Source organism: Panthera uncia, assembly GCF_023721935.1.
Source record: "Panthera uncia isolate 11264 chromosome E2 unlocalized genomic scaffold, Puncia_PCG_1.0 HiC_scaffold_19, whole genome shotgun sequence".
In the NCBI taxonomy this organism is placed as follows: Eukaryota; Metazoa; Chordata; class Mammalia; order Carnivora; family Felidae; genus Panthera; species Panthera uncia.
The window spans coordinates 28,658,602-28,685,644 of record NW_026057588.1 but is presented as its reverse complement, the minus strand read 5'-3'; the positions used below and the strand labels follow the sequence as shown (position 1 = coordinate 28,685,644).

The 27,043-nt window shown below is 35.2% G+C and overlaps 1 protein-coding gene across 11 annotated transcripts in view; it reads right to left on the bottom strand.

Annotated features, from left to right (window-relative positions):
• CHD9 (chromodomain helicase DNA binding protein 9) overlaps positions 1-27,043 on the bottom strand; it is a 233,508-nt gene that overhangs the window by 92,862 nt on the left and 113,603 nt on the right. For 7 of the 11 annotated variants that reach the window (XM_049621122.1, XM_049621121.1, XM_049621124.1 and 4 more), the window contains 2 exons: positions 14,754-15,085; positions 1,839-1,950 (listed from right to left, as the gene is read on the bottom strand). In XM_049621122.1, coding sequence (XP_049477079.1) covers positions 1,839-1,950; positions 14,754-15,085 — 444 coding nt within the window. Of the gene's footprint in view, positions 1-1,083; positions 1,142-1,838; positions 1,951-14,753; positions 15,086-15,873; positions 16,196-16,234; positions 16,650-27,043 lie in introns of those variants that run through there. The other 4 variants (XM_049621126.1, XM_049621128.1, XM_049621130.1 and 1 more) reach the window with 3 other exon arrangements.

The following is a 27,043-nucleotide window of genomic DNA, read 5'->3' as shown; positions in this document are numbered from 1 at the left end:
GCACATTTAGATAATTCTTCACAAGATAACATGAGAGGCACGTATCGTAAGCTGCATACTCATCCTATGAAGACTTTATCAATCTAAAAGATGAATTAAAAAGTGTGAGTTATGTGATTATTGCTGGAATATTATAAGATTATTATAGATACTATAAGATTATAGCTGGAATCATTACAGTGGAATAAATTATATTCCACTAGAGAACACAGCTACACATCAGGCCAAGCCATATGAGGTGCCACTCTCAACAAATTATCTTTCTCTGTCATGTAATATCTCTACTACTTTAAAAATACAAAAACTAATTTGGTGTGCACATTTTTGGCTAACGTGCTTTTGTCTGGCTTTATTTCTCTATAGTGTTTTGAAAGCACAATTTAAAATGGTGACAAATTCTTTTTTTGAATATTTTTCTAGGTTTTTCTTAGAGGCTTCAAAAGATCAAACTACAACACTTTACATAAGAGGTCAGAAACAGGCTTTTAAACAACACATCATTCCGATAACATGTCACTTGTGTCCTATAATAATCCTAACATAATGTACTGTATGCGCTTTTAAAAATATTAAGTCTGCAAACATAGTCAGACTACTGAAGTACTCTATATGAAGATTAAGGGTAAAAAAATTAAATATCACATTTAGATTTTTATTCCACCTGACTCTAAACCTAAAACTTAAATTAGTTTTCACGCCTTCAAATCTTGAGAGTCCATTGTAAGTGAAAGCTACATGGCTCTTTCCATCATTCATATAATGGAACACTTAAATATATCAATAATATAGATTTATTATCATTTATCAGAAAATATTTCTTTCCTTCCCCATTTATATTTTTGTGTTAACGCAATGCAGCAACCTACAGCGAAAAGCACGGAAGAAATGCGCATGTTAACCTATTCTACCATTTCGTTGTTTGGCAATAACAATAGTGGAAAAATGGCCAGCAGTATCCTAGCAAAAATTCAACTGAATTTTCTCATGTTGAATAAGTTAACTGTAAGTTTGCCTAGGTTAAGGATAACATGTGAAGAAAAAGCCAGGCCATATAATATTAGGAGCTTCAGTCACTGCCCTTACCTCAACTCTTGCAGCAGCCCAGGAGCCTTGAGCCACTACTCTCCCATTGGATAAGAAGCTGCATAAGGAAGAAGAAAGGCCATTCAGGGGCTTTCTGGCCCCATAATTCAACAACTGCCACCACCCATACGGCCTAGAGTTGTACTTTAATTATTAGAGAGCAGAGGGTGGCCTGAATTATTATGACCTTCACTACATATAGACTTTTTAACTTCACAAGGTTATTTTGAATATCCACCTATTCAAAAAAAAAAAAAAAGGCAAAATGCACAGTATTCTTGTCCACATTAGGGGATTTTTAATAAAACTGGTTATCTTTTCTTTGACAGAAGCAGACCAACGGAATTATCTCTAGGAACGATTCAATCCACTTGCTCTATCATTCTATGTGATTCTAAAAATCAGTATCTCCATCATTAAGTTCACTCAAAAGCACTCCATAAGTACAGGATAATATCACTAGATATTTCTCCATACTAAAAGCCATCAGGGACTTTGGACTGTTACTTAACCTCTCTGGGCTTTGGTTTCATTATCTGAAAAATGAAGGGTTTAGAGAGGATATGTAGGTTCCCTCCCAGATCTAACGTTCTATGGCAATACTGCTAGAAGCACATTTTGCTGTCTTAAAGTTCTACCATGTAATACAATGTAGTTTTACTACTAAACTAAAGTAGAAATAACCATAAAGCAGTTTTATGCTATCTAAATAATTCTACCAGTGCTTCATTTCTCAGAAAAAATGTAATACTCACTTGAGGGTCTTCCTCTTTGAGTGTGTGCCGTGGCATCTGCTCTGTATCAGATATTTCATCTGAAGACTCATTCTTTCTTTTTTGTTTCTTACCCAACGTAATAATGAGTTTGCTGTTTCAAGAGGAAAGGAACCAACAGTAAGAACTCTTTTGCCTTATTTCTATTTTTGGTCATATTAAGATTGGCATGATAAACTTTTTTCCATTTTGTATCACATGAATGTTCAACCAAAGATAACTATCATGAAATCCATAATGACATTTTCAAGACAAGAACTGTATTCTAATGGAACAAACACAAACCAATATTACAGTTAACATACTTCTAAGCATAGAAAGGCAGCCAAGTTTTAGCACTTGTTTCTCAGGCTCAAAATCATTTTTCATGGGAAAAATGTCAGGTGATAGAACTGTAGTTAATAATTAAAATAATCCATTTATTATCTTGTAGATTTGGAATGAGGGTTTTTTTCCCCCTTTCTACCTCTTACTGAATTCAAACTCCTCACTTCTCCCCTACTTAAAACACTTTAACAATGAATTGCTCTTTCATTATTTCATTTATGTTAAGGCCTATCTTAGCTGTACTGTATGTTCCTAAAAAGTTAAAAACTCTTCTTTTATATTTCCACAGTTTGCCTGTCTCTCTCATATGTATGTGTACATGTGTATATTAATATTTATACACACCCATTAAATACAAATGTTTAAAATGAAAATGTGTTTTCAACTTTTTTTCTTGATCAGAGGTATAGAAATTATAGAGCTCCCACATTTCCTTATTTTTCGTTCAACAGATAAGGGGGCATGATTTTAAAGCACCATACTAACCACAAATCATGCTAATTGCTTATCAGGGAAATTCTATTTTAGATATCCATATTTCAAACAGAGAAAACTTCCCAAAATATTTTGAAGTGTGATATATCAGAAACAGAATTTTCTTCAACATTTAACAACGTGGGGCAACTTGGAGGTTAAAAGCACACACTTTGAAATCATAGCATCAAAAATTTTAAAACTGATTCCACCACTTACCTATCTGTAAGACACCTGGCAAATTACCTGATCTCTTTTAGCCTTAGTTTCCTTGCCTGGAAAATAGAGATATTCTAATAGCTACCTCTACTGTTGTTGAGCATTAAGTGGGATAATGCATATGAGCTCTTGGCAAAGTCCTGATACAGTAATTTCTGAACTAACCTCTAATTATTATATGCCAGGTGCTCCTAGGTTCTAGGATTTGAAGATAAAGTGGACACAGTCCCCAACATTAAAGTGTCACTGTTAGAATATGAACACAGTTAAAAGGCAAAAGTGGAAGTTAGTGCCAGATGTAATGCGAACACCAAAGAAGAGGTGCTTATGTCTACTGAAGAATAAAGGAGGTACAGAGAAAAGGTAAAGTTTGAGATAGGAAACTAATGATAAAAGGGGGTTTGCTAGTGAAAGAAAGGGGAAGGTACATTCCAGGTAGGGGGTGATATTACAGAAGAATGAGAGAAATGTGCAGAGATAAGGGTGTGTCAGAAATACACAAAGTACTGGGGCACCTGGGTGGCTTAGCTGGGTAAGCATGGACTCTTGATTTTGGCTCAGGTCATGATCTCACGTTCTTGAGTTCAAGCCCTGGTGTCTGCTGTCAGCACGGAGCCCACTTTGGATCCTCTGTCCCCCTCTCTCTCTACCCCTTCCCTGCTCGCGCTCTCTCAAAAATAAAATAAACGCTTAAAAAAAAAGAAATATACAAAGTAGTGCGGGAGGAGGAAATGGAGAGATGGTCATCTAGACAGAGTGAACAGAAGATCCTTGTATGACATGTAAGGAGTTAATATTTTAGTTTAAGGCTAGATTTTAAGCTCCACAGGGTGGGAATTGAAACAATCTAAATCTGTCTTGTTCACCACTGACAACAAATGGCTCTGAGATACTCTGAATAAATGAAAACAACCAAATAATAAACCAATTGGGAGATATGAGAATTTTACACCAATAAGTTCTAGGGATTTAATAATATAGCATGGTGATGCTAGTTAAATACAATACTGCATTGTCTATTTGAAAACTGCTAAGAGAGTGAATCTTAAAAGTTCTCATCGTGAGGAAAAAAACTGTCACTAGTGAGGGGATGGGTATTAGCTACACTTAATTGTGGTAACAGTTTTGTAATGTGTACATATGCCAAATCATTATGTTGTACACCTTAAACGAATATAATGCTATATGTCAATTATATCTCAATAAAATTGGTGGCAAAAGGAATTTCCAACAAGAGAGCAATGCAACTCAAAGAAGTAAAATGCAAGGCAGGAAAAGGAGCAATCAGGCAAATGACAACTAAAGCGAGAGATGGCGAGAGCAACGGGGTCAATGACTGGTTGCCCACATGTGAGGCAAGAAAATTCTAGGAAGAGTTATTCCCAGATTACTCTTGTATTGTACTGCATGATTACCACCTTCAACAGGAGAAGGATGACTCTGACTTGGTATGTCACCTGCACTCTTCTGATGACGTGGAGAAAGCAGACAAGAGGTACAAACACAGCTTATGTTGGAAGCAGGAAATCAGAGAAAGTCCAAAAAGATATTCTGAAACAGTAAGAAGGAACTAGCCGTGTTTGTACTTCATTCCTTCTCACTACTTTCACTGGTCATGTGTTCCCCTGTCTGGTGCCGTTTCCTTATGTTGGTTTACCTCCTAAAATACAACTCTCCCTTGAGGTCATGTCTACGATTAGATACCACATGATCCTGTTCTTCCTCCCTCTCATCCACACTTCCTAAAAAAGTTGTCTACACGGTCGGTTTCATTTTCATTCCTCAACCGGCCATTATCTGAACTCTTGGAACTACTTTTCATTTTCAAAGCTTCCACTTATCTAGCAGAGGCAGCCTCTGCTGACTTTTGCACGCATTCTCTCATTTGATGTTCGTATGATTCCAAGGGGCAAATACCAGCATCTTATAAAAGGAAATGGAGGCTTAGCGAAGTTAAAGAACTTGTTCCAAGTCTCACCTATAGTAAGAATAGAGATAAACATTAAGTAGGCCTCATTCTAAAGCTTGAACTCCTAATGTCTGAGGCCACAAAGGACCTTTGTAATGCCAAACCCAAAGGGAATTTTTAACGCTTTACTACCAACGCATAACGAATCAGTTTTTCCTTTTCTATACCCTTGGCCATGGGACACAATACTCTCCTGGTTCTTGCTAAACTTCCTTGGCTCCTCTTCCTCCATCTATTCTTACTATTGGTAGTTTTCAGCATGATTCAGTCCTCGACAACCCTTTTCTATCCATCCTGTAAACTTTGTTGTTTCTCAAATTAGGGTCTTCAGCCTTCTTTTCTACCGACAGTCCCTGAGAGATGAAATCTATTCATAAAACCAGCTGTTACTTAGACATGTCCACATGGATATCCCACTGATATCACAATCTCAAAATGCTCCAAATGCAACCCCTTTCCCCAAACCTAATAGTCTACTAATAATAAAGTTAAGTTCAGAAAAGTGCACGCATCAAAAGAGAACAGCTTCATGAATTTTCTCAAATGAACACAAATGTGTAACCAGCTTCTAGATCAAGAAACAAGACATTATTGGGGCACCTGGGTGACTCAATCAGTTGTGTCCAACTTTGGCTCAGGTCATGATCTCACAGTTTGTGGATTTGAGCCCCGTGTTGGGGTCTGTGCTGACAGTGTGGAGCCTGGAGCCGGCTTCGGATTCAGATTCTGTGTCTCCCTCTCTCTCTGCCCCTCCTCCACTCATTCTCATTCTTATTCTCATTCTCATTCTCTCTCTCTCTCTCCCTCTCAAAAATGAATAAACATTAGGGGCGCCTGGGTGGTTCAGTCAGTTAAATATCTGACTACAGCTCAGGTCATGATCTCCTGGTTCGTGAGTTCGAGCCCCCCATCAGGCTCCGGGCCGTGGAGCCTGCTTCAGATTCTGTGTCTCCCTCTCTCTCTGCCCCTCCCCCGCTCACAGGCTGTCTCTCTTAAAAATAAATAAACATTAAGAAAGAAAAAAGAAACAAGGCATCATTAGTTTCCCAGAAGTCTCCTCTAGCGCCTCCTCGTCCAGTAAAAATCTCCTCCAAAGGGTGAGCATGTTGTTCTTTGTGGTTACACAATACAACCTAAGGCAGTTGAGCAGCCCATCTTCAGTGGCAAAGTCAGGGATAACTAAGTAAAATCAGGTAGCAGAAATATATGTTTGATGCACTCCCCCATTTGCTATCCATCTCCAAACCTAAATGCATATTTCAGACTAGTTTGTAGATGAGACCAAAACTAGTAAAAAGGACACTTTAGCTACTTAAATAACAATTTCCTATGAAATGCAAACTAAGGCCTGTTAATACCCTTCAATATATTGCATAAAAAGGCATTTTCTCAATGTTGGGTAAGCTAACTGAATTATGTGAAATGCATCTTCTGATACAGGTTGCTTAAAAACTCAAATCTATAAGGTTGCTTAAAAACCCAAACCCCAAAAGTAAAAAATTTAATGAAATCAAAAGCAGAGACACTTAAATATTTTGTATTTATGAATTACTATGAAGAGGTTACACTGTTCCTTTGTGGCGGTGTAACGTAATGAAATGAAATCTCTCTCAGGACAGTGTACCAGGCTGCTTAAACATTAGTTTATAGATAAGTATTGCCTAAATCTCTAGAAAAGAAATACTAATAACTGCTACCAGATCAATTTTAGACATCCACCCTTTTTGGCTGAGAAGGGTAAGTCAGATAAAAATATTTTCCATAATAACTTAGATAAGCCTTCATTATATTAATTATTTGAAAAACGTTCTTAAAAAAATTTTTTTTAACATCTATTCATTTTTGAGAGACAGAGAGGGACAGACTGTGAGTGGGGGAGGGGTAGAGAGAGAGGGAGACAGAATCCAAAGCAGGCTCCAGGCTCCGAGCTCTCAGCACAGAGCATGACATAGGGCTCGAACCCCGAACCGTGAGATCATAATCTGAGCTGAAGTTGGACACTTAACAAACTGAGCCACTCAGGTGCCCCTACTTGAAACATATTCTTCAAAACAAAACAGTGCCTTTTAAATTTTATTTTCTGTATATTCTGTATTTTCTTCCAATGTTGTTCTATAGGCCTGGTACAGGTATCTTTTTCCACGAACTCATTAGCCATTCTTAATCCAGGAAAAACTCTTTTTTTAAATCCTAACTTTGTAACAGATATTTCAAATATAGTAGTTTTCCACATAAACCTTTCAAAGTTCTAAATATCTACACATGACCTTTCTGTTCAAAAACGGTGCATTTCCATGGTAGGAGACAAGTTGATTCTAAAACATTAAGTCATGTTTGACTGACATATTTCTGAGTAAAATATAGATATATTTTAAGATTTAAAAACTAGGGTTACTTACACAGAACACTGATTCTTGGAAACAATGAAGTCATATTGGTTTATTATAAAGTTCTAAAACAGTTATATAGGTGATACTACAAAGGGGAACAAAAATTAGGTTGGTATTGATGAGTAACTCCTAAATGTGTGAGGCAGCCTTCATTGGAAGGCTGTCTGTTAAAAATAAAGACTCCTAATCAGAAAACCTCAGACAAACTCAAACGGAGAGACATTCTACAAAATCACTGGCTAGTAAGCTTTACAACCAAAAACACCATAAAAGACAAAGGCTGAGGACTGTCCTGAATTGGAGGTGGTGTAAGGGGGGATGACAACACGATGAAATGTAGATTCCTGGCTAAAAAAATGGAACAACTGACAAAATTTACATGAGGTCTCTAAGTTAATAGAATCGTGTCAGTGTGTGTGTGTGTGTGTGTGTGTGTGTGTGTGTGTGTGTGTTTTCTTTGACAACAGTGCTTTGGTTATATAAGATGTTAACCTTTGAGGAAGCTGGGTGAAGAGTCTAAAGGAACTCTGACCTATTTCTGCAAGTCTGAGATTAGTTCAAAATAAAGAGTTAAAAAAAAAATGACTGATCTGTTGGTCCCAACCCTATGATTCTGATCTAATAAAGTGGGACTCCAATCGGACTTCTAAAAAATTCCTGAAGAGATTCTGATGTTCCACTAGGTTTGGGAACCACTGGTTCAGAGTTATTGTCATTGAAAACTCTATGAACAAGTATTCAGGATAATAAAACTATTGTATATTCATAGAGCACTTAAAATACCAAAGTGCTTTCGCCTACAATATCTCAGTTGATCCTGAGAAAAATTCTGACATAGATAAGGTACTGGTCTATGATACTAATAGGGAAACTTCAGCACCAGAAGGTGAAATAAACTGCCCAAGTCATAAGTTTAATAAAAGACAATAAAGGTCTCTTTAGTCCTGGTCTACTTTTTAAGAACACATCTTACTGATTTTAAAATAAAATGACATTACACTTCAACCAGTCAATAGATACTTAATATCAATAAATATACATACATAGTTTAATGGATACAGAGAAATATGAAACTATTACTGTCATTTTGTAATTATGGTTAAAATTTATCTGATTTTCAAACAACCAGAAATCTCTACTGCATGTATAATAACAAATGATTCCCATAAATATTATGTGAGGGAAATCAGATGATCCAAAAGTAGAAAAAATAAAATGAAATCAGACAACTAAAATACCCAATCACGGATCAGAGTCTACTGTATGAATTCTAAAATAAGATTTCATTATAAATGAAACTAAAATTTCATTATAGACACATTCTTCAAATAAACTGACAGTTTGCTATTCTTAGAAATATCACCAAAGTAAAGTGCCAAATACAGAATATATTAATAATAAAGGCTTTTCACAAGCTTTTTTTTTAATTTTTCATTAAAGGAATCTGTTATCAATGTTAGCAAATTGCAGCAACAGATATTCAGGCAAGTGAAAGAACTAAATATCAAAACATTGCTTGTTTCAGACAGCAAAGGGCAATTTCAAACTAAGTATAAATTTGAAATGTTAATTCATTTGATAAGTATAGGCACTACAAAACCTCAGTGTTTATACTTGACATCTATATTTGATTTTCAGATGTAATTTATGCACTCATCTGAATCCTGCCCACATGTTTATTAGTAGAGGCTGGTAACAAGTTGCATTCTACACAGTGTCAATCTGTAATTGCCCCTGCTGATTCTCTCTTTGCAATAATTGGACAAACAATGAATCTTCCCCAATTAGTCCATTTGTTGTAATTAATGCATCCAATTCATCATAAGTGAAGGAAAGAAGCAAAAATACTATTTCACATTACAATGTTGAAAGGCAGTGTGACTATTTTGAAAGTCATAAAATATAAACTTTTTTTTTTTAAGAAACACTTAATCTGGTGAAATTTCTCCAATTTAGGGTCAATGCAAGACTCCAGCTTAAACTCCTTTGGGAAAACTAAGTTTTAAAAGGATTCTTTATTTTAGTTAATCCTTTAATTTGTGAAAGTAACATTGTATTGTATGCTCTTGGTTAACTTGGGACTATAAAAGACTTCGTGTTTAAGGACAGAAAGGATTTTTTTTTTTTAATTGAATTCACTGAATTGTTTCATATACTTAGGATATAAGTATTAGCTAAATATTAATCATAGTCCACATATGTACCAGCATAGTTTCTTATTCTTAAAAAATACTTTGCTTTTAAGAAAGAAAAGGCAGGTGCCTGGGTGGCTCAGTTGGTTAAGCATCGGACTCATGATTTTGGCTCATGTCATGAGCTCATGGTTCATGAGATGAAGCCCCCCATGTCCAGCTCTGCACTGACAGCATGGAGCCTGTTTGGAATTCTCTCTCTCTCTCTCTCTCTCTCTCTCTCTCTCCCTCTCCCTCTCCCTCTCCCTCTCTCTCTCTCCTCCCCTCCCCCACTCACATGAACTCACTCACTCTGCCTGTCAAAATAAATAAACTTAAAAAAAAAAGAAAATGGTGTTTATGCTAAAAAAAACATTGACAGAGTAGGAGCATTAAATCAAAAGCTTTACTTTAGTTGTTCTAAGATACATATTAACATCTATTGATTCCCACATCTAATACATTCCCACATATTAACATCTATTGAAATCGATTCATTTAATAATCAAATATATGCCACAGTTTTAACTTGCAATATTTTTTTTCTTTCTTACACATAAATTATTGGTGTGTCTTATTAATCAATGACATCTTAGATTCAATGAAATACATACAACACATTGTTTGGTAAGAACAGACCTTAGTAAGGTCTTACATTTTACATAAAGGTATACTTCTTAAAAATGGAACTGTAAATCTTCATTAAATTCATGATAACAAATAATGTATACTGTATCAATTCTTTCTGCAGATGAATGTTTCAGATTTTCACTGAGTTTAAGTTTAGATCTAAACAGTGAAATCAACAAAACATTTTACCTGCTTGGCGTTTAAAAACTATAGAATTTCTATAGACTACTAATGGTATATGATTAATAATAAAAATACATAATAAATGTACACCATACATTTTTCAAAGTTTCATATGCCTAAAAATAATTAATTAATACATTTATATTTTATCCAAACATATCAAATTGTTACTATTTTGAATAAATTCAATCAGGGTCTTGTCACTTTATTAATAACATGAACTATAAAGTGATAATTCTCAATTTCTGATGATTCATTGTATTTTTCCCTCGGATTTTGTTTGTTCATTTTTTCCTCTATATATTTTGTTATTTAGATATAAATACATCTCTATAGACACGCATATGGACAAACTTACATTTAGTTTTGTTTAAAAAACACATACATACATATATGTGTGTGTGTGTGTGTATATATATATATATATATGATATTAGGTAATTAATAAATGTTATTTTCCCTCTTCCTTCTTGGAATTTCAAACTATAGCAAAAAAGGGCACAATATAATTTCAGAATTTAATTATGTTCATTTTCCTTTATAACATGACATCCTTAATTTCTACTTGAATATTTAGATGTTTTCTGCTTTAACTAAAGAGAAAGGCTACTTCTAGCACCTAACATCTAGCATACAGAAAGAATAACTATGGACGGCACAAAAAAGAAGACAGAAAGTTTAATCATGAAGGACTACTACTGATTAAAACTATGGGGCCACAAACATTGTTAAGTATCAAAATCATTCTACCTATATCAGTCCAATAATCTGTAATCTGTAATATAAAGAAGTATCCTAATTGGCAACACATAAACATAATTTAAATGTCAAAACTACAAACCACAAATTTAAAAATGCTTCAATCAAATCATGTGATATTCCTTTTAAATTTTTTAAAAAGTTATTTCAGAGAGAGAGAGAGTGAGCAAGCACAGTAGGAGAGCAGAACAAGAAAGAGACAGAGACAGAGACAGAGACAGAGAGAGAGAGAGAGAGAGAGAGAGAGAGAGAGAATATCCTAAGCAGGCTCCATGCTCAGGGCAGAGCCTGTCATGGGGCTTGATCCCATGACCCTGAGATCATGACCTGAGCCGAAATCAAGAGTCAGATGCTCAACTGACTGAGCCACCCAGGTGCCCCAAATCATGTGATATTCTACCACACAATCTCAAATCACAAATAGAGCCGTAAGAAAATTCTACTTGAAGTCTTAGAATGGACTTATTTTATAATTTAACTTTCTACTGTTACTAAGCCATTAGTTATATTCCTGTGGTTTCAGTGAAGGACTAGTTTGCCATTTCTGTTTTTGATTTAACAAATCAAATTCATCCATTTGGTGCCATTTGATACTTAACCTTTCACTCATTTATCCATTCGACAAAATTCATTCTATTCCATTCATGGAGCATCTATTATGTGCCTACTATTACTAAAAAAAATCTGATATTCTACATGAAAGGGAGCTTGTTAGAACCTGACTGCCAAGATCATGAACAACATTAAAATAGAAAAAGGTTGTTTCCTGCCCTACCTCACTCTTTATTTCACACCTGCCATTTCCATTTCAACTCACACCCTTCCCCATAATAGTGTGGGCAACCTTTCAAACTCCAAGCATATTTCAAACAAAATTTACCCCTCCTAAATGCTACTCTAGCTACTTGATAAGCAGAAGAAGCATGCTCATATGAAACAGCCATTAGTAACCTATTACCCCTCTTAAAAATTAGCAACTGCTTTTGTTTGTCCATTTGATTTTTTTTTAAGTATATGTGCTACTAGATTGAGCACTCTCTGCTCGATTTTTTAACTGGTCTCATTTAACTGGTCTCAGAGCCTTAATAGAGAATCTAGGCAGGTGAGTGAAAGTTTAGGCTTGAAAGAAGGGGCGTGGCTCATGGCCACAGCCTTCTCCCTAAATAGCTACGTGCTATTTATGCTTTCAGAAAACAATAATGGCTAACATTTATTAAATTCCAGGTACTGCTCCATACGCTTTAAATGTTATTAAATTATTTCATTCTCAAAATAACACAATGAGGCAAATACTATCATTATCCCCTTTTCACACAAGAGGAAACTAAAGCTTGAGAAGTTCAGTATCTGTCCAGGGTCACACTGCTTATAGGTGACAAAACGGGAATTTGTACAAATGTTCCTGGCTCCAAAGTCAAAGAACTTAATCAAATTTGCCCACTGTGCACCAGCCTAACTCACAGAGGTGTGAAGGTTAAATGAGACTCTACAAAAGTGCTCTGAAAAGGATACTTTTTTCCTTGTATTAAAAAATTCATCGACAAAAGTAGCAGAAATAATAAAAAGGTTTCAAGCACACTAGCAAGCAAGCAGAAGCAAAACAATGACACGCATGGGTTAAATAAACACCAATTCTGATTATATATCAACCATAACTTACTGTTTACAAATTTAGTTACTCTTAAAGTTTCTATTTCACACTGCTGGTGGTTAAGCTCCAGCACACATTCCCTTCAACTTCATCTGATATCTATCATTTGATATTAGCAACAGCTAATTTTCTCAAACTAATAGAAAAATAAAACTTTTTCAAGCAAATGTTTAATATATCATGAAACACTGTTAATTAAAATTCTGCAACTAAACTACTTAAATGATGACTTCACCAGAAATTAAAAACTTGGCAAATTCAAAATTTAAATAGCAGCTTACTGGAAAGCACAGTAGTGAAAATATTTCAGCTGACTAGAACAGGTAAGCTTCCATTTTACTTACTTGGCTGCAACTTATAAATTCCTCTATCAAAAGGATGTTCTTATATTCTCAACAAGTTTTTCTCTAGTAACTCCTCAGTGTCTTGCCACGTACTTATCTTTTCAGTACAATTCTCACCTATTTTCTCAAGAATGCTATCTCTAAAAACAATTACTAAATTGATCAATGCTGTGCAGTATTAAAATCATTTAATAATCTATTTCTAACAAAAATATAAATACCCCAGGATAAGTCAAGCATTCTACTGTGATATGTTACTACTCCCTACCACATTACATTTTCCAAAAATCCATGTTTCTCTATTATAATTATTTCCTAATGTCCCCTTATGTACATTGCTTTTCTTGAACCAGATTTACTTCTTGTATCTTTTGCCTCTAAAAGATACTATTCCCTCCTAAATTTAAAGTTACTGTAACTTTTGAAGTTTCTTTACCAGTTTCTCTTGGTTTGTGCATTATTTTTTGAATGCACTTCCAAATAGTACACCACTTTGCCTATGTATCTGTTTAAGTTAAAACTGAAAAACTTTAATTATACTAACTCTTAATACATTGAACGATTAAATACAGGGTTTCCTATTTAAAACTAGACAGAATATTGGAAAAATCAGCTGCTTTCATGCCCAAACCACTAAATATAAAAGGAGTAAATATTTAACTTTCAAATTTCATTTTAGCTGTCTGCAAATAAAATGCAAAATCACAAATATTAATCACTGCTCCATTACGGCAAGAGAGCCCATGTTATTTAATGGTTGGGATGGAAAGGCATCAAGCCATAACAATATAATTCAGTTTGGTGACAGCATTTAAAATGCTGAGAATCAATGTCTTCCAAATTTTTGTCAGTTCTCGGTATCTATACAGTGTATCAGTAATTTCTTACGCAAATGAAGATTTTCATAATAAACAAATTCTTTACTGTGTACTCTTTTGTGTGGAAAAAAAGAAAACAGGTTGAACACCTTATCTAAAATTTCACATAAATCCTTCAAAAATGACCAAATATTTCTGCAAAAATAACTCTAAACTGTTGGCCCTGGGTTATTTTTACCCTTGCATGCAAAAACTTGCGTATAATACATATATTAACATTTATTACATTTTATTTTTGAAAATGTATTAGATAAGTCATCAGATAAAAACACTGAGCATTAATGTACCCTCCTAGAGCAATTCCTTGTCCTTATAATTCTCTTGGAGCATTAATCCTCACCTGGCCTCTTTATTACATAAAGTAAATCAGAGAGAAAGTGAGGGAGTAAACCAGGGAGAGCTGAACACTGCTCATCGTTGATTTACGTGGTCTTGGTTTTCCTGCTATTCCATTTAGTCCAAAGTTGTGGGTTTTTGAGAAAATACTGTATTTCACGTTTCCAATCTATAAGGTGCCCAATGAAGTACAACCAAGAGGTAAAGAAAACTGATAAAAATATTTCAGTGCACTTCCTACTAAGGAAGTGACTTTGGAACTGGCACAGCAATGGGTTTGGTTTTGTTTTCCTTTTTCTGTTCTATGTATGTAATGTTCTCCTATTTTAAATTTCTTTTACTAATATTAATGTACAGAAAGCTATGTTGAGAGAAGATTAAAACGCAGTAAGTCTTAATTACTCAATTCATTCAAAAAGGAAATAAGGTACACATAGTATCTAACCACTTAAAACTTCAAAGTAGGAGTAAAATACATCACACGCAAATCAAAAGTAAAAGATGAGACAGACTGCACTTTGACAAAAAAATTCAAAGGAATTACATTGATTTCGAAACCAACTTACCCAATTTTTGTCTTCTCTTTCAACTTTGAACAAGTTTTTGTTTTTTTGCTCTCTTTGTCCTTTGGCTTGGATTTCATCCGTCTACCTTTCTTTTCCTCTTTTCCTTCAACTGAAGCACTAGGAAAGTTCTCAGGACTCATTACTCGTGGAATATTGCGTTCCCCACGCTCCTTTGCTTTTGCTATGGCCTCTGATATTATCCGATTAGCCTTTTCTTGCTTGCTTTCTGATTCCACTTTTTTTCTCTGTTTCTTCTCAGACATGATCCTCACCTGGGTATTCTGCAACTTAGTGTATGTCCCAGAACCGTCACTCTTCTTGGAAGATGGAGGCTAGAGAAATCAGAATACTTTTTACACAACATGCCAAAGTACAGCTAAACGATTAACATAAATATTTGAACATTTAAAGTTATGCTCAACGAAGTAAAATACGTGAGCCGACATGTGAGTGCTACAAACAAATGTAAAATTATAACATTTTGCTGATCTAGAAATTAGTGTTGGTATATAAAAAAGCTCCACTACTGCTTTTAAAAACGGTTAAAGAAGGATAACGTAGATTCACTGATATTTTCACAGCATTCTTGATTAGTTAGCTGATTCAAATTTTGTCCTGTAAATACTCTGTACATTTGAAATAAAAGTCTTTTCTTTCCTTTTCACTCCAGAACTGTGGAATTTATTGATAAATTTAAAATAGCAATTTTGATTTAGAATACTCCTTATAGTTTATTATTTTTAGAAATACAAAGCTTCTCTGCTTTACAAGAAATTAGAACTAGAACCCAAAATCATTTAAATCAATTTTTTAATGTGCAATCTATGCAGCAACATAGCTAGTTAGTAAACAGACATTCCCATACTTAAAATTAGAGAAAGTTTTAGTTTTTCCGTGAAAGAGTTAAATGTGGATTTTTTTTTCCTCTCTCTATATCATAATTATTTTGCTCAAGCAATTCTGGAAAAAAAAAAAAACAAGTTTTACAGTTTTACGTTAAAATTATTAATATTTTAGCAGTATCACAGGAAGCAGATCAACAGCATTTAAAAAAAGAATATCCTCTTCAAACACGCATTCATCCACATATACTTAGATCACAGTTTTGTTATGTTCTTACCCGTAAACATGCCTCTGACTATAGCAAAGGAAAAAACCACCAGGAATTTCCAAACACATTTTCATGCTGATTCCAGTGTGCTTCACTGGATATCTTTTCTATACCTGCCTCATCAAAGGTTTCATAGCAGTGCTGCAGCACTGGGAAAGGAAGGAGGGTTTAGAACGCTCACTAAAATGCCACCTTAAGGCCTACAGGCTATAACAAATAACCAAGACTCGAGAAAACAGCAACAAGCTCAAGATGGCGATGCAGTACGACTCCCGCAGCAGCAGCCAGTAATAAGGAAGGTTATTCAATCCCATTAGCCTTTTAGCCCAAAGAACCCCTCCTCCTCCCACTCATTCAGGCTTTCACTTACCCTTCCTCTTGGCCTCTTCACTGAAGACATTTTTGGCGTCAGACAAAGGCTTGCCCTCTGCTTTTTCACCACCCCAGGCAGTGCTCAAGAAAAAAGCATTGAAAGAAGATTCCTAAATGGCCTATTTAGCAAGCTGCAACCAAGAGATGCACAACCCTCCACAAACACACATTGTGATTTATCAACACATTTCTGCCTTGGCAAGTTTATATCCACTGTTCATCCTATTTAGATATGAAAAAGGCTATAAACCCCTCCTAAAAAGCTGGGTTTCCTCAATAGCTGTAAGCAGATAGCCAGATTCCAACAAAGCACAGAAAGAAATGAATGCACAAAGCATCAAAATGCATCAGCATGAATATTAGAGATGTCGTTAAAAATACTGACTCCTTCTGCGGAAGTAGGCCAGCAGATGGTGCTACCAGTTATTATTCCATTAGACTCTGCAATTTAACCCCCAATGGACTGTTCTTCCCTCCATGTAACACATTAACTCTCACTCTGCCATTTCCTGCAGTAAAGTTTTAGAAAATATACGTAAAAGCTGATTTTAGAAGGACATCTGAAAACTCAAACTGTGGTGAAATGGCTTTATGCAGCTATCAATGTTAAAAAAAAAAAAAGAATCCAATGCAATTTTTACTGGAGAAAAATACTTTTCTCCAGGACACCATAAAATACTGGAACTAGGAGAACAGCTAAAGACCAGCAAGGGTTAAAGAGCAGGTCACACATAACAAGTGACTTCTCGTTAAGAAATTAGGTGAGTTCTCTTCGGATTCTTGTAACAAAAGCTAACACTGTGATTTTTAAAACACACAAATGAGGCTATTTTCATTTAAATTCTAAAGAGAAGTTTAAGATTTTGAAAAGAACACACGAGAGCTGCCTATATGCCCACAGAGAGCAAATAACAACACTTAAATTTTTTCCGTATTTAAACCTGGAAAAATATACTAATGAATATTTCTAACATCAAAAACACATGAAATTCCTGACCTTGACTCCTCATGTTCTATTTTAAATGAACTGCTGAGTTTTTTGGATTAAATTTTGGTTTTAGTCCCTTGCTAAAAATAAATAACAAGTCTTCCTGAATTTCAGCAATACAGCTTCTCTTTCTATAAAAAACTGAGGCTGAAATAATAAGAAATGCCCTTAAGTACCTAAAACAAAATTTTCACTGCTTTAAAATTCAAGTTTACTTCTTTCATTAATACCATTTTTTTTTTCAGTCGGTCTTGGCAAGTTATCTGATATTTCTATCAAAGAACAATTTTTGTTTTTTTCCCTTTTAAACCAAAGGTCTCAACACAGAGTAATATTATATGACTGATCACGAATTAAGACCAACTGGAAGGCAGGGGAGGAAATTAAGGTTTACAGAACCAGGAAAGGCAAGGAGAGGATCTGACTGCCCTGAGGAGTCATCTACACAAAAATCACAATGACCAACAGTAAGGGCTTATTACTTACTGAGTGCTTACTAAGTTCAAGGCACTACTCTAAGCATCTTTCACCTAACAACTAACTTAATCCTGAACAATAGTAGGGTAATAGTGATAATGGAAAGGAGAGGAGTAGCAAATGATAGATACACTCTTAGAGCAGTATCGCAAAAAGTTAGAACGACCTGAGAGCAAGCAAGAAAAATCATAATGGTAACAGTAATGGTAAGAGCTAACACTTATTTAATCCTTACTGTGTTCCAGGCACTACTCTTCATATTACACATATAGCAACTCCATTAATCTTCAAAACAACCCTGTGAGCCATGCACTTACAGCTGAGGATACTGAGGCATGAAGAAATAATTCCCTCCAGATCACACGGCTGCTGACTGATAAAGCAGGGATCAAAAGGCAAAGAACTCACTAGGAAAACCATACTCCTAACCACTATATGGTATCATATGTGGTTCAAATATCATAATTTACACAGATTAATCTGAATACAAAGAAACTAAGTGACTTTCTCAAAATTGCAGAGACACTAGTAATAAAGCTAGAATGAAATTAATTTTTCCCAGTGCCCTTTCCAAGACGTAGAGATCAACCAGATATGGGTGGGTGAAGAGCAGAAAGGATCAGTGCTTGGCTTCTAGACCAAGGCAAGGTATGAGAAGGTAAAAGAAATAGGAAGTCTAGGCAAGAAAGGATGTGTAGATGTGTGTGGTTAAGTTTAAAAGCTCTAGTAACTGAAAATTTGAGACTGGATCCTCAGAGAGGGTAGGGTTGGAAAAGATGATGTCAATTCTCTGTTTTCTTTCAATATCTTTAACTCACTGACACTATCCTCAGAACCTAAGATGATTTCCAAAATATATCACTTCTCCCATTAAAGTTTTTCAACAGATTCTATTCCTTGACTCAAAATCCCAATTGTTTAACAATAAATCTTAACAGTGGACAGTAATAGAGAAGTCCATGGTCATATATTTCTTCTGCTATTAGAATGCAATATTTTAAAATGATATTCCCACAGAACATCAATTACTGAGGTGTTAAGTAACTGAACATTTTTAATGTAGGTCATTTCTCAATTCACACATATACACAAACATACAAAAGGATAGCTGATGTGCTTTTTTTAATGTCATACAGTCTTTCTCTTTTCCCTTATATAGGCACTCATCAAATTCTGTCAAGTCCACTTAATTATATTTTGTTCTATTTTCCTCCTCATCCCAACAGCTTTGCTGTATCAATTTCCCACTTGTTATGGTTACACTGTAGTTATACAGAAAAATATCTTCCTTATCTTTGGTGATGATGAAACATTAGGTCTGCAATCTACTCTCCAATTCTTTACAAAGTCAAAGAATTTCTTTGTATTTCACTTGTGATTCTTCTGTAAGTTTGTCATAGTTTCAAAATATTTTTTTAACACAAGTTGTTTAAAAATCAAAACTAAAGGCAAAGATCTTGCTCCCACAAAATCCATATGGTAAAGGACAAAAAAACATAAAAAAGAAGGCACATATACTAATATCTTATCTAAATGTTTATAAGACAAAGAAGTCATAGCAAAACATAAAGATGATCTCATATGTGATATATTATGCTGATAGCAACTGAAAGGAATATATGGAGCATCCTGTATATCATATTTCAGTACTGGGGAAACTCAAGGATTTACGGTATGAGTGTTTTTCAAACCACAGGTCATTAGCTAATATCAACTCATGATATAAACTTAGTGGGTCCAGATGAAATAGAACAGAATGAAAAAGTATGGCGTATAGCCTTTATGAATGCTACATGCTACAAAATTTAAAAGTTTTCATACCACCTATTACATCTTTTTCCTTCCTGAGAGAAAGAAGCAGAAGAATTTGTTCAGAAATTAGAGGCATTAAAATCTGAGGGGTGGGGGAGTCAGATCTTTCCTCTCTTGATGGAATGATTTTCCCAAACACTCACCCAACCCACATTCCAATGGGAATTTTTCCATTTCAAATATTTTAGTTGTAGATAAATAATTTAGATTATTGAATTACCAGTGTGTAGACGCGAGTGGAAATTATAAATTTCCAAAAAAGAAGGGGAGAATGGTCACATGGCTACTCTGCATGTACTACAGAACACAGGCTCCTTTATTGGAGGAAATACATATATTTCTATTTCATATATTTTTAAAACAGTATGAAGGAATAAAAGGTCTCAAATAATAAAACAGATACAATTCCTTACTAAGAATAAAACACAGAACAAGGAATTTTTCAACAACACAGGCAAAACTGCATTATAGCTAAAAATCTTCCAACCTTTCTCAGAAGAGAGGATTGTTAGGCTTCAGAACTGGGGGTCAGGGTGGATGGAGGTTCCAATGGAAGACTATATAAAATAGAATAGAGATAGCAAGTATTGAGCAAAAATGAATGTTATTGCCTAGAAACACAATGTAGAAATAACAGAAGAGAGGCAGTTAGGGAAACCCCAAAACACCAAGTTCAAGGGGTTGGTGGATGAAGAGGAGCTAATGAAGGAAAACAAAAAGAAACTACAAGAATGGTAAGTATTAGCAGAAGAGTGGTGTCCTGGAAGCCAAGAGATCTCGAGTTAAAAATTTTGCAGTCAAGGGGCACTTGGGTTAAGTATACCACTCTTTTTCTTTTTTTTTTTTAATGTTTTATTTTTGAGAGAGAGAGAGTGAGTGAGCACGGGAGGGGCAGAGAAAGAGGGAGACCCAGAATGCGAAGCAGGCCCCAGGCTCTGAGCTGTCAGCAGAGTCCAATGCAGGGCTCAAACCCACAAACTGCAAGATCATGACCTGAGCCGAGTCTGGATGCCTAACCAACTGAGCCACCCAGGTGCCCCAAGCATCCAACTCTTGATTTCAGCTCAGGTCATGATCTCATGGTTTGTGAGTTCAAGCCTCATGTCGGGGTATGTGCTGACAGCACGGAGCCTGCTTGGGATTCTCTCTCTCCTCCTCTCTCTTTGCCCCTCTCCCCTCTCTTTCTGTCTCTCTCAAAATAAATAAACATTAAAAAAATTCTGCTGTCAAAAGGAAAGTATAATATAGTAATTTGATATTATAAAGAATTTATAAGGCATTTTAGTTCTCTTAACTTGTTTATGATAAGCCAGTTTGCTAGTTATAATAATTATTTAAATATTCATATAAAACCAACATTCTAAAAATAAATTTAAAGTAAATTTTAGTATAATATGTATCAAACATTAATGTGATGACTTCTTTTGGTCTTTTTATTTATTATACACAACATTTTTTCCGCAAGCTACTGATAGTTTCTTTTAAAGAGAAATGGGGAAAAACTGACATAAAAGCAAATTATAATCTGTTAAAGTCTTTTTCTGAGTTTTACCCTTAAATCTGTTTTCAGAGTTTTTGATAGAAGTGAAGCAATTATTTTACTTTGCTTTTCCTCACATCTGTGAAGTGCCATGTTCACAAACTAAAAAAGGCCTACTCTTATCTTATGACTTGTGTTAGTACCTACGTCTCCACTTTTAGCTAACCACAACATTCTTTTTTTAGTGTTATAAATCTTGCATTTTACATTGAAAAGGTAATACTATTAAAAGTATTGCCTTTATTTTAATCATCCACATAGCAATTCAGGCAAATAGTACATATTCATAAAAGTTATTTTTTTTTCTAAATAAAAATTTGTTTTGTGACTTACAGGAAACACAGAGAGAGAGGAACATGTTAGAGGCTATCACGGGGGTGCAATCAGCAAAATCCAGAATGTGGGAAACTATAGACAAATGACTCCATCTCTTCCACAAAGGAACAAAATGAAGGGGAACCACAAATTTAAAAGAGATTTAAGGGGGCGCCTGGGTGGCTGAGTCAGTTAAGCATCCGACTTCGGCTCAGGTCATGATCTTGTGGTTCATGAGTGGCTCTGTGCTGACAGCTGGGAGCCTGGAGCCTGTTTCGGCTTCTGTGTCTCCCTCACTCTCTGCCCCACCCCCACTCACAGTCTGTCTCTGTCTCTCTCTCTCTCAAAAATAAATAAATTAAAAAATATTTAAAATAAATAAAAGAGATTCAGGCTAAATGATAAAAGAGAGAAAAAGAGACACTTAAAATACATATTAGCCAAATGTAATGAGTAGCCCTTGTTTTGACAGTGACCTATAAAAAAAATTATAAAAATAAATTTATTATAGTAGGGAATTTTAACTTTGACCAGGCATTTGATTACAGTTATTTATTAGGTGTTAAACTGATTTTGCAATGGTGTTTTATTTTTGTTTTTTAAAATGTTTATCTATTATTTACTTTGAGAGAGTGAGTGAGCAGGAGAGGGGCAGAGAGAGAGAGGGAGACAGAGAATCCAAAGCAGGCTCCACACTGTCAGCACAGGGCCTGATGCGGGGCTTGAACCCATGTAACAGTGATATCGTGACCTGAGCTGAAAGCAAGAGTCAGACACTTACCCAACTGAGCCACTCAGGTGCCCTTGCAGTGGTGTTTTAAAGACAAAAAAATTCTGTCTTTTAGATAATAATTTGAAATATTTACAGATGAAGTGATATGATTGAGATATGCTTCAAAATAATCCATGTAGGAGGTGGGAATGATAATTAGAGGATCGTACAGATAAAACAGTGCCCTATAAATTGATGGCTATTGTAGCTGGGTGATGCATAGTCTACTTTGGTGCACACTTGAAATGTTATGTAATAAAGAAATTTAAAAAGTTATATTCAGGGAATAACAAGTAGCGTGGCATAACAAGAAAAGGAGGTGCGTGTAGAAGAATCATGAGCAACAAGGGCTGAAAGGTAATGGGTTAGATCATCAAAGGTGTTACAAGTTAATGCTAAAATATCTGGACTTTGTCTTTATGCTGAAGGAATGAGGTAATCAATAAATGATTACATACAGAGAAGTAAGGGGATCCAAGTTTTAGATTTAGGGTTGCTAAGTGGTTTCAATAAAAATACCTGAATACTTGATGAAAAAGTCTATTTATTTATGAAAAATTTATTTATAAAAAGGCCATTCATGATATGAAAACAAGTAATATTTAACTTTTATTTTATATTAGTGTGTACTCCTTTTTCAATGCTGTATTGTTTAAAAGTTCATCTTTTGTGGGGCACCTGGGCGGCTCCGTCAATGAGGCCTCTGAATTTGATTTTGGCTCAGGTCATGATTTCATGGTTCACGAGACTGAATCCCCCGTTGCGCTCTGAGCTGACAGCATGGAGCCTGCTTGGGATTCTCCCTTTCCCTCTCTCTCTCTGCCCTCCCCTGCTCGTGCTTTCTCTTTCTCAAAATATATAAATAAACTCAAAAAAAAAAAAAAAAGGTTCATTTTCTTCCAGATAAATCAAAAAGTGTATTTTAAAAACCTCACCAAGTTTACTACTTCCTTAACATTAAATATACTAAATTCATCAGTCTATAAATTAGCCATGACACTACAAGCTATTCTCAACATAATGTTGTGATTAAGGCATTGGCTCTGAAGTCAGCCAGACCTGGGTTTTAGTCCCAGTTTCAGCATTTACTTGGGCTTCTGCTTCCTCATCTGTAAAAGAGAAATATATCAGTATCTGCCTTGTGATACCAGGACTGTAGTGAGACCTAACAGATAACGTGCTTACTATGGTGCCTGGCAAACAAATACTCAGAGACTTCCGACATTACCATCGTTACTACTGTAATGTGACACTCTGCCCACCTCAGCGTATCAATCATATCGGATATGTGATGTCAGTATATCTTATCACTTACTAGGGATGTTGTTTCGATTCCTTGGTTAAAGTGGTATCTACCATGATTCTCTACTATAAACCTGTCCTTTTAGAATTAATATGTATCTTATTACTATACAAGACGATACAAATACCTTGTTTCTCATATACATCTGCCTAGTAATTTTAACATGCATTGATGGTTCCTGCCTGTAACAATTATTATGTTTTTTATGTAACAATTGTTATATATTTGTTATGTAACAATTATTATATATTTGCCTAATGCAAATTTTCTATTGTTATCATTCCTCCCACATTTTCAATTGGAATTCTACTGTAAAAAGAAGCTGTCTCTTCTATTTACTCATTCAATTATTTATATATAGTATACACTATATATTGTATAAACTCATGGATATTTATTTTATTCTATGGATTATAATCTGGTACTATGATTATTTATTTGTTGTTTAAATTGTCCCAGCTTTGGCCATTTAGGGGACGTTTGGCCATTTCCAGACAACAATTCAAAACATCACATCAATAAAAAAATTAAAATATTATATATAAATATCACTTTGGTAAATAATATTAACTTCCCATAGCACCTTTTCTAAAATGCTTCTTAGGGAGTATTTTTTCTTTTTAATGTTTACTTATTTTTGAGAGAGAGAGAGAGAGAGAGAGAAAGTGAGGGAAGGGCAGACAGAGAGGGAAACACAGAATCTGAAGCAGGCTCTGAGCTGTCAGCACAGAGCCTGACACGGGGCTCGAATCCACCAACTGTGAGATCATGACCTGAGCTGAAGTCAGATGCTTAAATGACTGAGTCACCCAGGCACCACAGGAAAAACATTTTTGAAGATGTTTAAATGTGTTAATTCACAAACCATTTTCCAGCCCAAAAGTTTCCATAATTTCTGGTGTATTTTCTTATTTCATTTCACAATATTCCTATGTGGTTAAAAATAAAATCAAATATTATTTCTAACTTTGCAGATGAAAGAGGTCAGGCACAGATGAGACAAGTACCTAACACAATGACACAACAGCAGAGTTCAACTCTTAAAAAACAAAATCATTTTCCTAAGTATTGCCATTGCCTACCATTCCCATACAGGTGACTATTGATCCAAAGTTCATAGAGCATTAAATTTATGATACTCTATTAGGAATCAGTAACCTCTCCAAAACAGTTTATCAAGTTGCCATCATTGGGTTTTCTTTCCCCCCAGACTAAGAGAGAAACTGGAGTGTGGCAATGGCACTCTGACAGAACCCAAAGGTGAAGTGCACTCTTACAGCCTCGACAGACAGGTCCTGATAGAGTGGGAGGGCAATAGTGTAAGCAAATTAACCAAGCAGTTGCATAATTGGCTTGATATCACTAACATCACACTCGCAATTCTCTTGGCAGTGTTTCCAAATGAACTGATAAAATACCAAGGAAAAAACCTCTTTCAAGTCTTTTAAAGGAGGCACTGAGAATCAGTTATGTTGAAAGACAACTTATTTTTTCCATACAATGCATTATGAAAAACCAATTTTGATTTTCAGAATTCCGAGATAATTTCTAAAAACCTGTTAGAATACTCAAGTGATTATTAACAAACATAAATGACATTAAGAGGAGGGGAAAATAAATACATTTGCAAGAAGACAAAATAAGGCATGTAAACTTGATACGCAGTTGTAGGCAAAAGAAATATAATTTTACTAGATAATGAAGAATAGCCATAAAAAGTCAAAAGCATTTCAAAAATCACAAAATATATGTAATTGTCCCATATTAGAATTTCATCTTGCATAATGCAAAGACAGTAATGAAAGAAACCGCATCTCTGGATATACTTCTAACCACAAGAAAAAAATTATTTGTGGAAACAGAAGTGATGAGAACCACATACGAATGTTAAATATGCCCTTTTGGTGTTTATGACAGTCTAGGCATGGCAGTTGTGTGTCACTGACTTTATAAAGATAGAACTTTTAAAGTTAAAGGAAGAAAAAAAGTATCATCATATGACCAGAAACTAAAAAAGGATGGACAGATCAGTAAGGTAGGAAATGTAGTACCTGGAGTCAGGAGACTCGAAACCAAAATTTACAATGAGAAATTATTCTAGGGGGGAAAAAAACAAAAAACAAAAAACAAAACACAAAACTGTCTCTAAAAACACTGGTTGCAGCCATACAGGTTTCAGAGAGGCAGAGCACAAAAGACAGAATTAGTAACAGCATGAGAGGCACTGACCTATAAGAACAGTGCTGTGAAGGCCACAGTGATTTAAGGTTTGATAAATGACGAAGGACAATTAAAAATGCTCCCCTGACTGTTTTGAAAAACAGCTAGGATCTTGAGGGTACAGTGTGTGAGGGGTGGGATGGATGGGAAAGGAAGGGTAGGGAAGGAGGCAAAACATGACAGAGAACATCATTCAGATAGTAAAGAGTGTAACCCTGATGTTGAGTCTGAACCTGGTGCAGTCATGCTGCATTTAAGAATAGAAAGAAGCAAACCTGATCCTGTCAGGTGAGACCTTCCAAAATTTATCAAACAGATTCTATTTCCTCAGCTTGCACTAAACCCCTCCAAATGAATATTTTCAGTTTAAATTTGTGAACTGGTGCCATCTGGTCAATCTCCTGGGTTCCTACTGGCCTTTCATTTCAGCTTAATCTCTCTTCAGCCACCCTACCATTAGTTCTTAATTAGCCTCCCTCTTAACACATCCCCAAAAATACTGATTAAAAAAAAAAAATCTTATGAGGCTGAATCTATAAATGGGCATGCTTGCACACATACACAAAACAACTACTTAAGTAAAAAATAAGTGGTACATGCCTTAACAGCAGCTCATGTGAAAAATACCAGGGAATTTTAGCTCACTGTAAGCTAAATAAGTGTATGGTGTAATGAGCTTGCCAAAAAAGCAAATTCAATCTTAGACTGCACAAACAAAAATGTGGTATAATGAACAAGATAATTACAGTATACTCTAGTTTCACCAAGAGAAGTGTATTCTGTCTTGGATTTAAAAGGAACATGAGCTACATCACTCATACAAGATATATTATTTGAGTATATACTACCTGCCAGACATTGTTATATGTGCTGGGAATAAAAGAGTAAATAAACAAGATGACAAAGTTCCTGTTCTAATATAGCTAAGATTTTAGAGAAGGAGTGAAGAAAATAGGGAAAACATCAGGTAAAGGTAAAGGCTACACAGAGAATGAAAATAGGATGATGTGATTCAAAGTGGTAGGGTAACGATTTTAGAATGGATTCAGGAAAGGTATAATGGAGGAGGCCATTTATACTGAAATCTGAATGAAAAGAAAGACTAGCCAAACTAAGATCAGAGGAAAGATGAATCAGAAATCACCTTAAGCAGGTCTGAGAAAATAGCTACAAAGCAAAATGAACAACATACTGGTTTTATGTCCTCATAAGTTTCCCCATTGAATAACATTTGTACTAGCCATACTGTACTTCCCGGTGATCATCTAGAAACTGTCGCATAGAAAGGAGTACTCTTGCACCACAATTCCTCTTCAGATCTTATCTGTTCAGGTCCTACATTTTAAAGCTGATTTCTTTCTAATAACAAGCCAACACTAT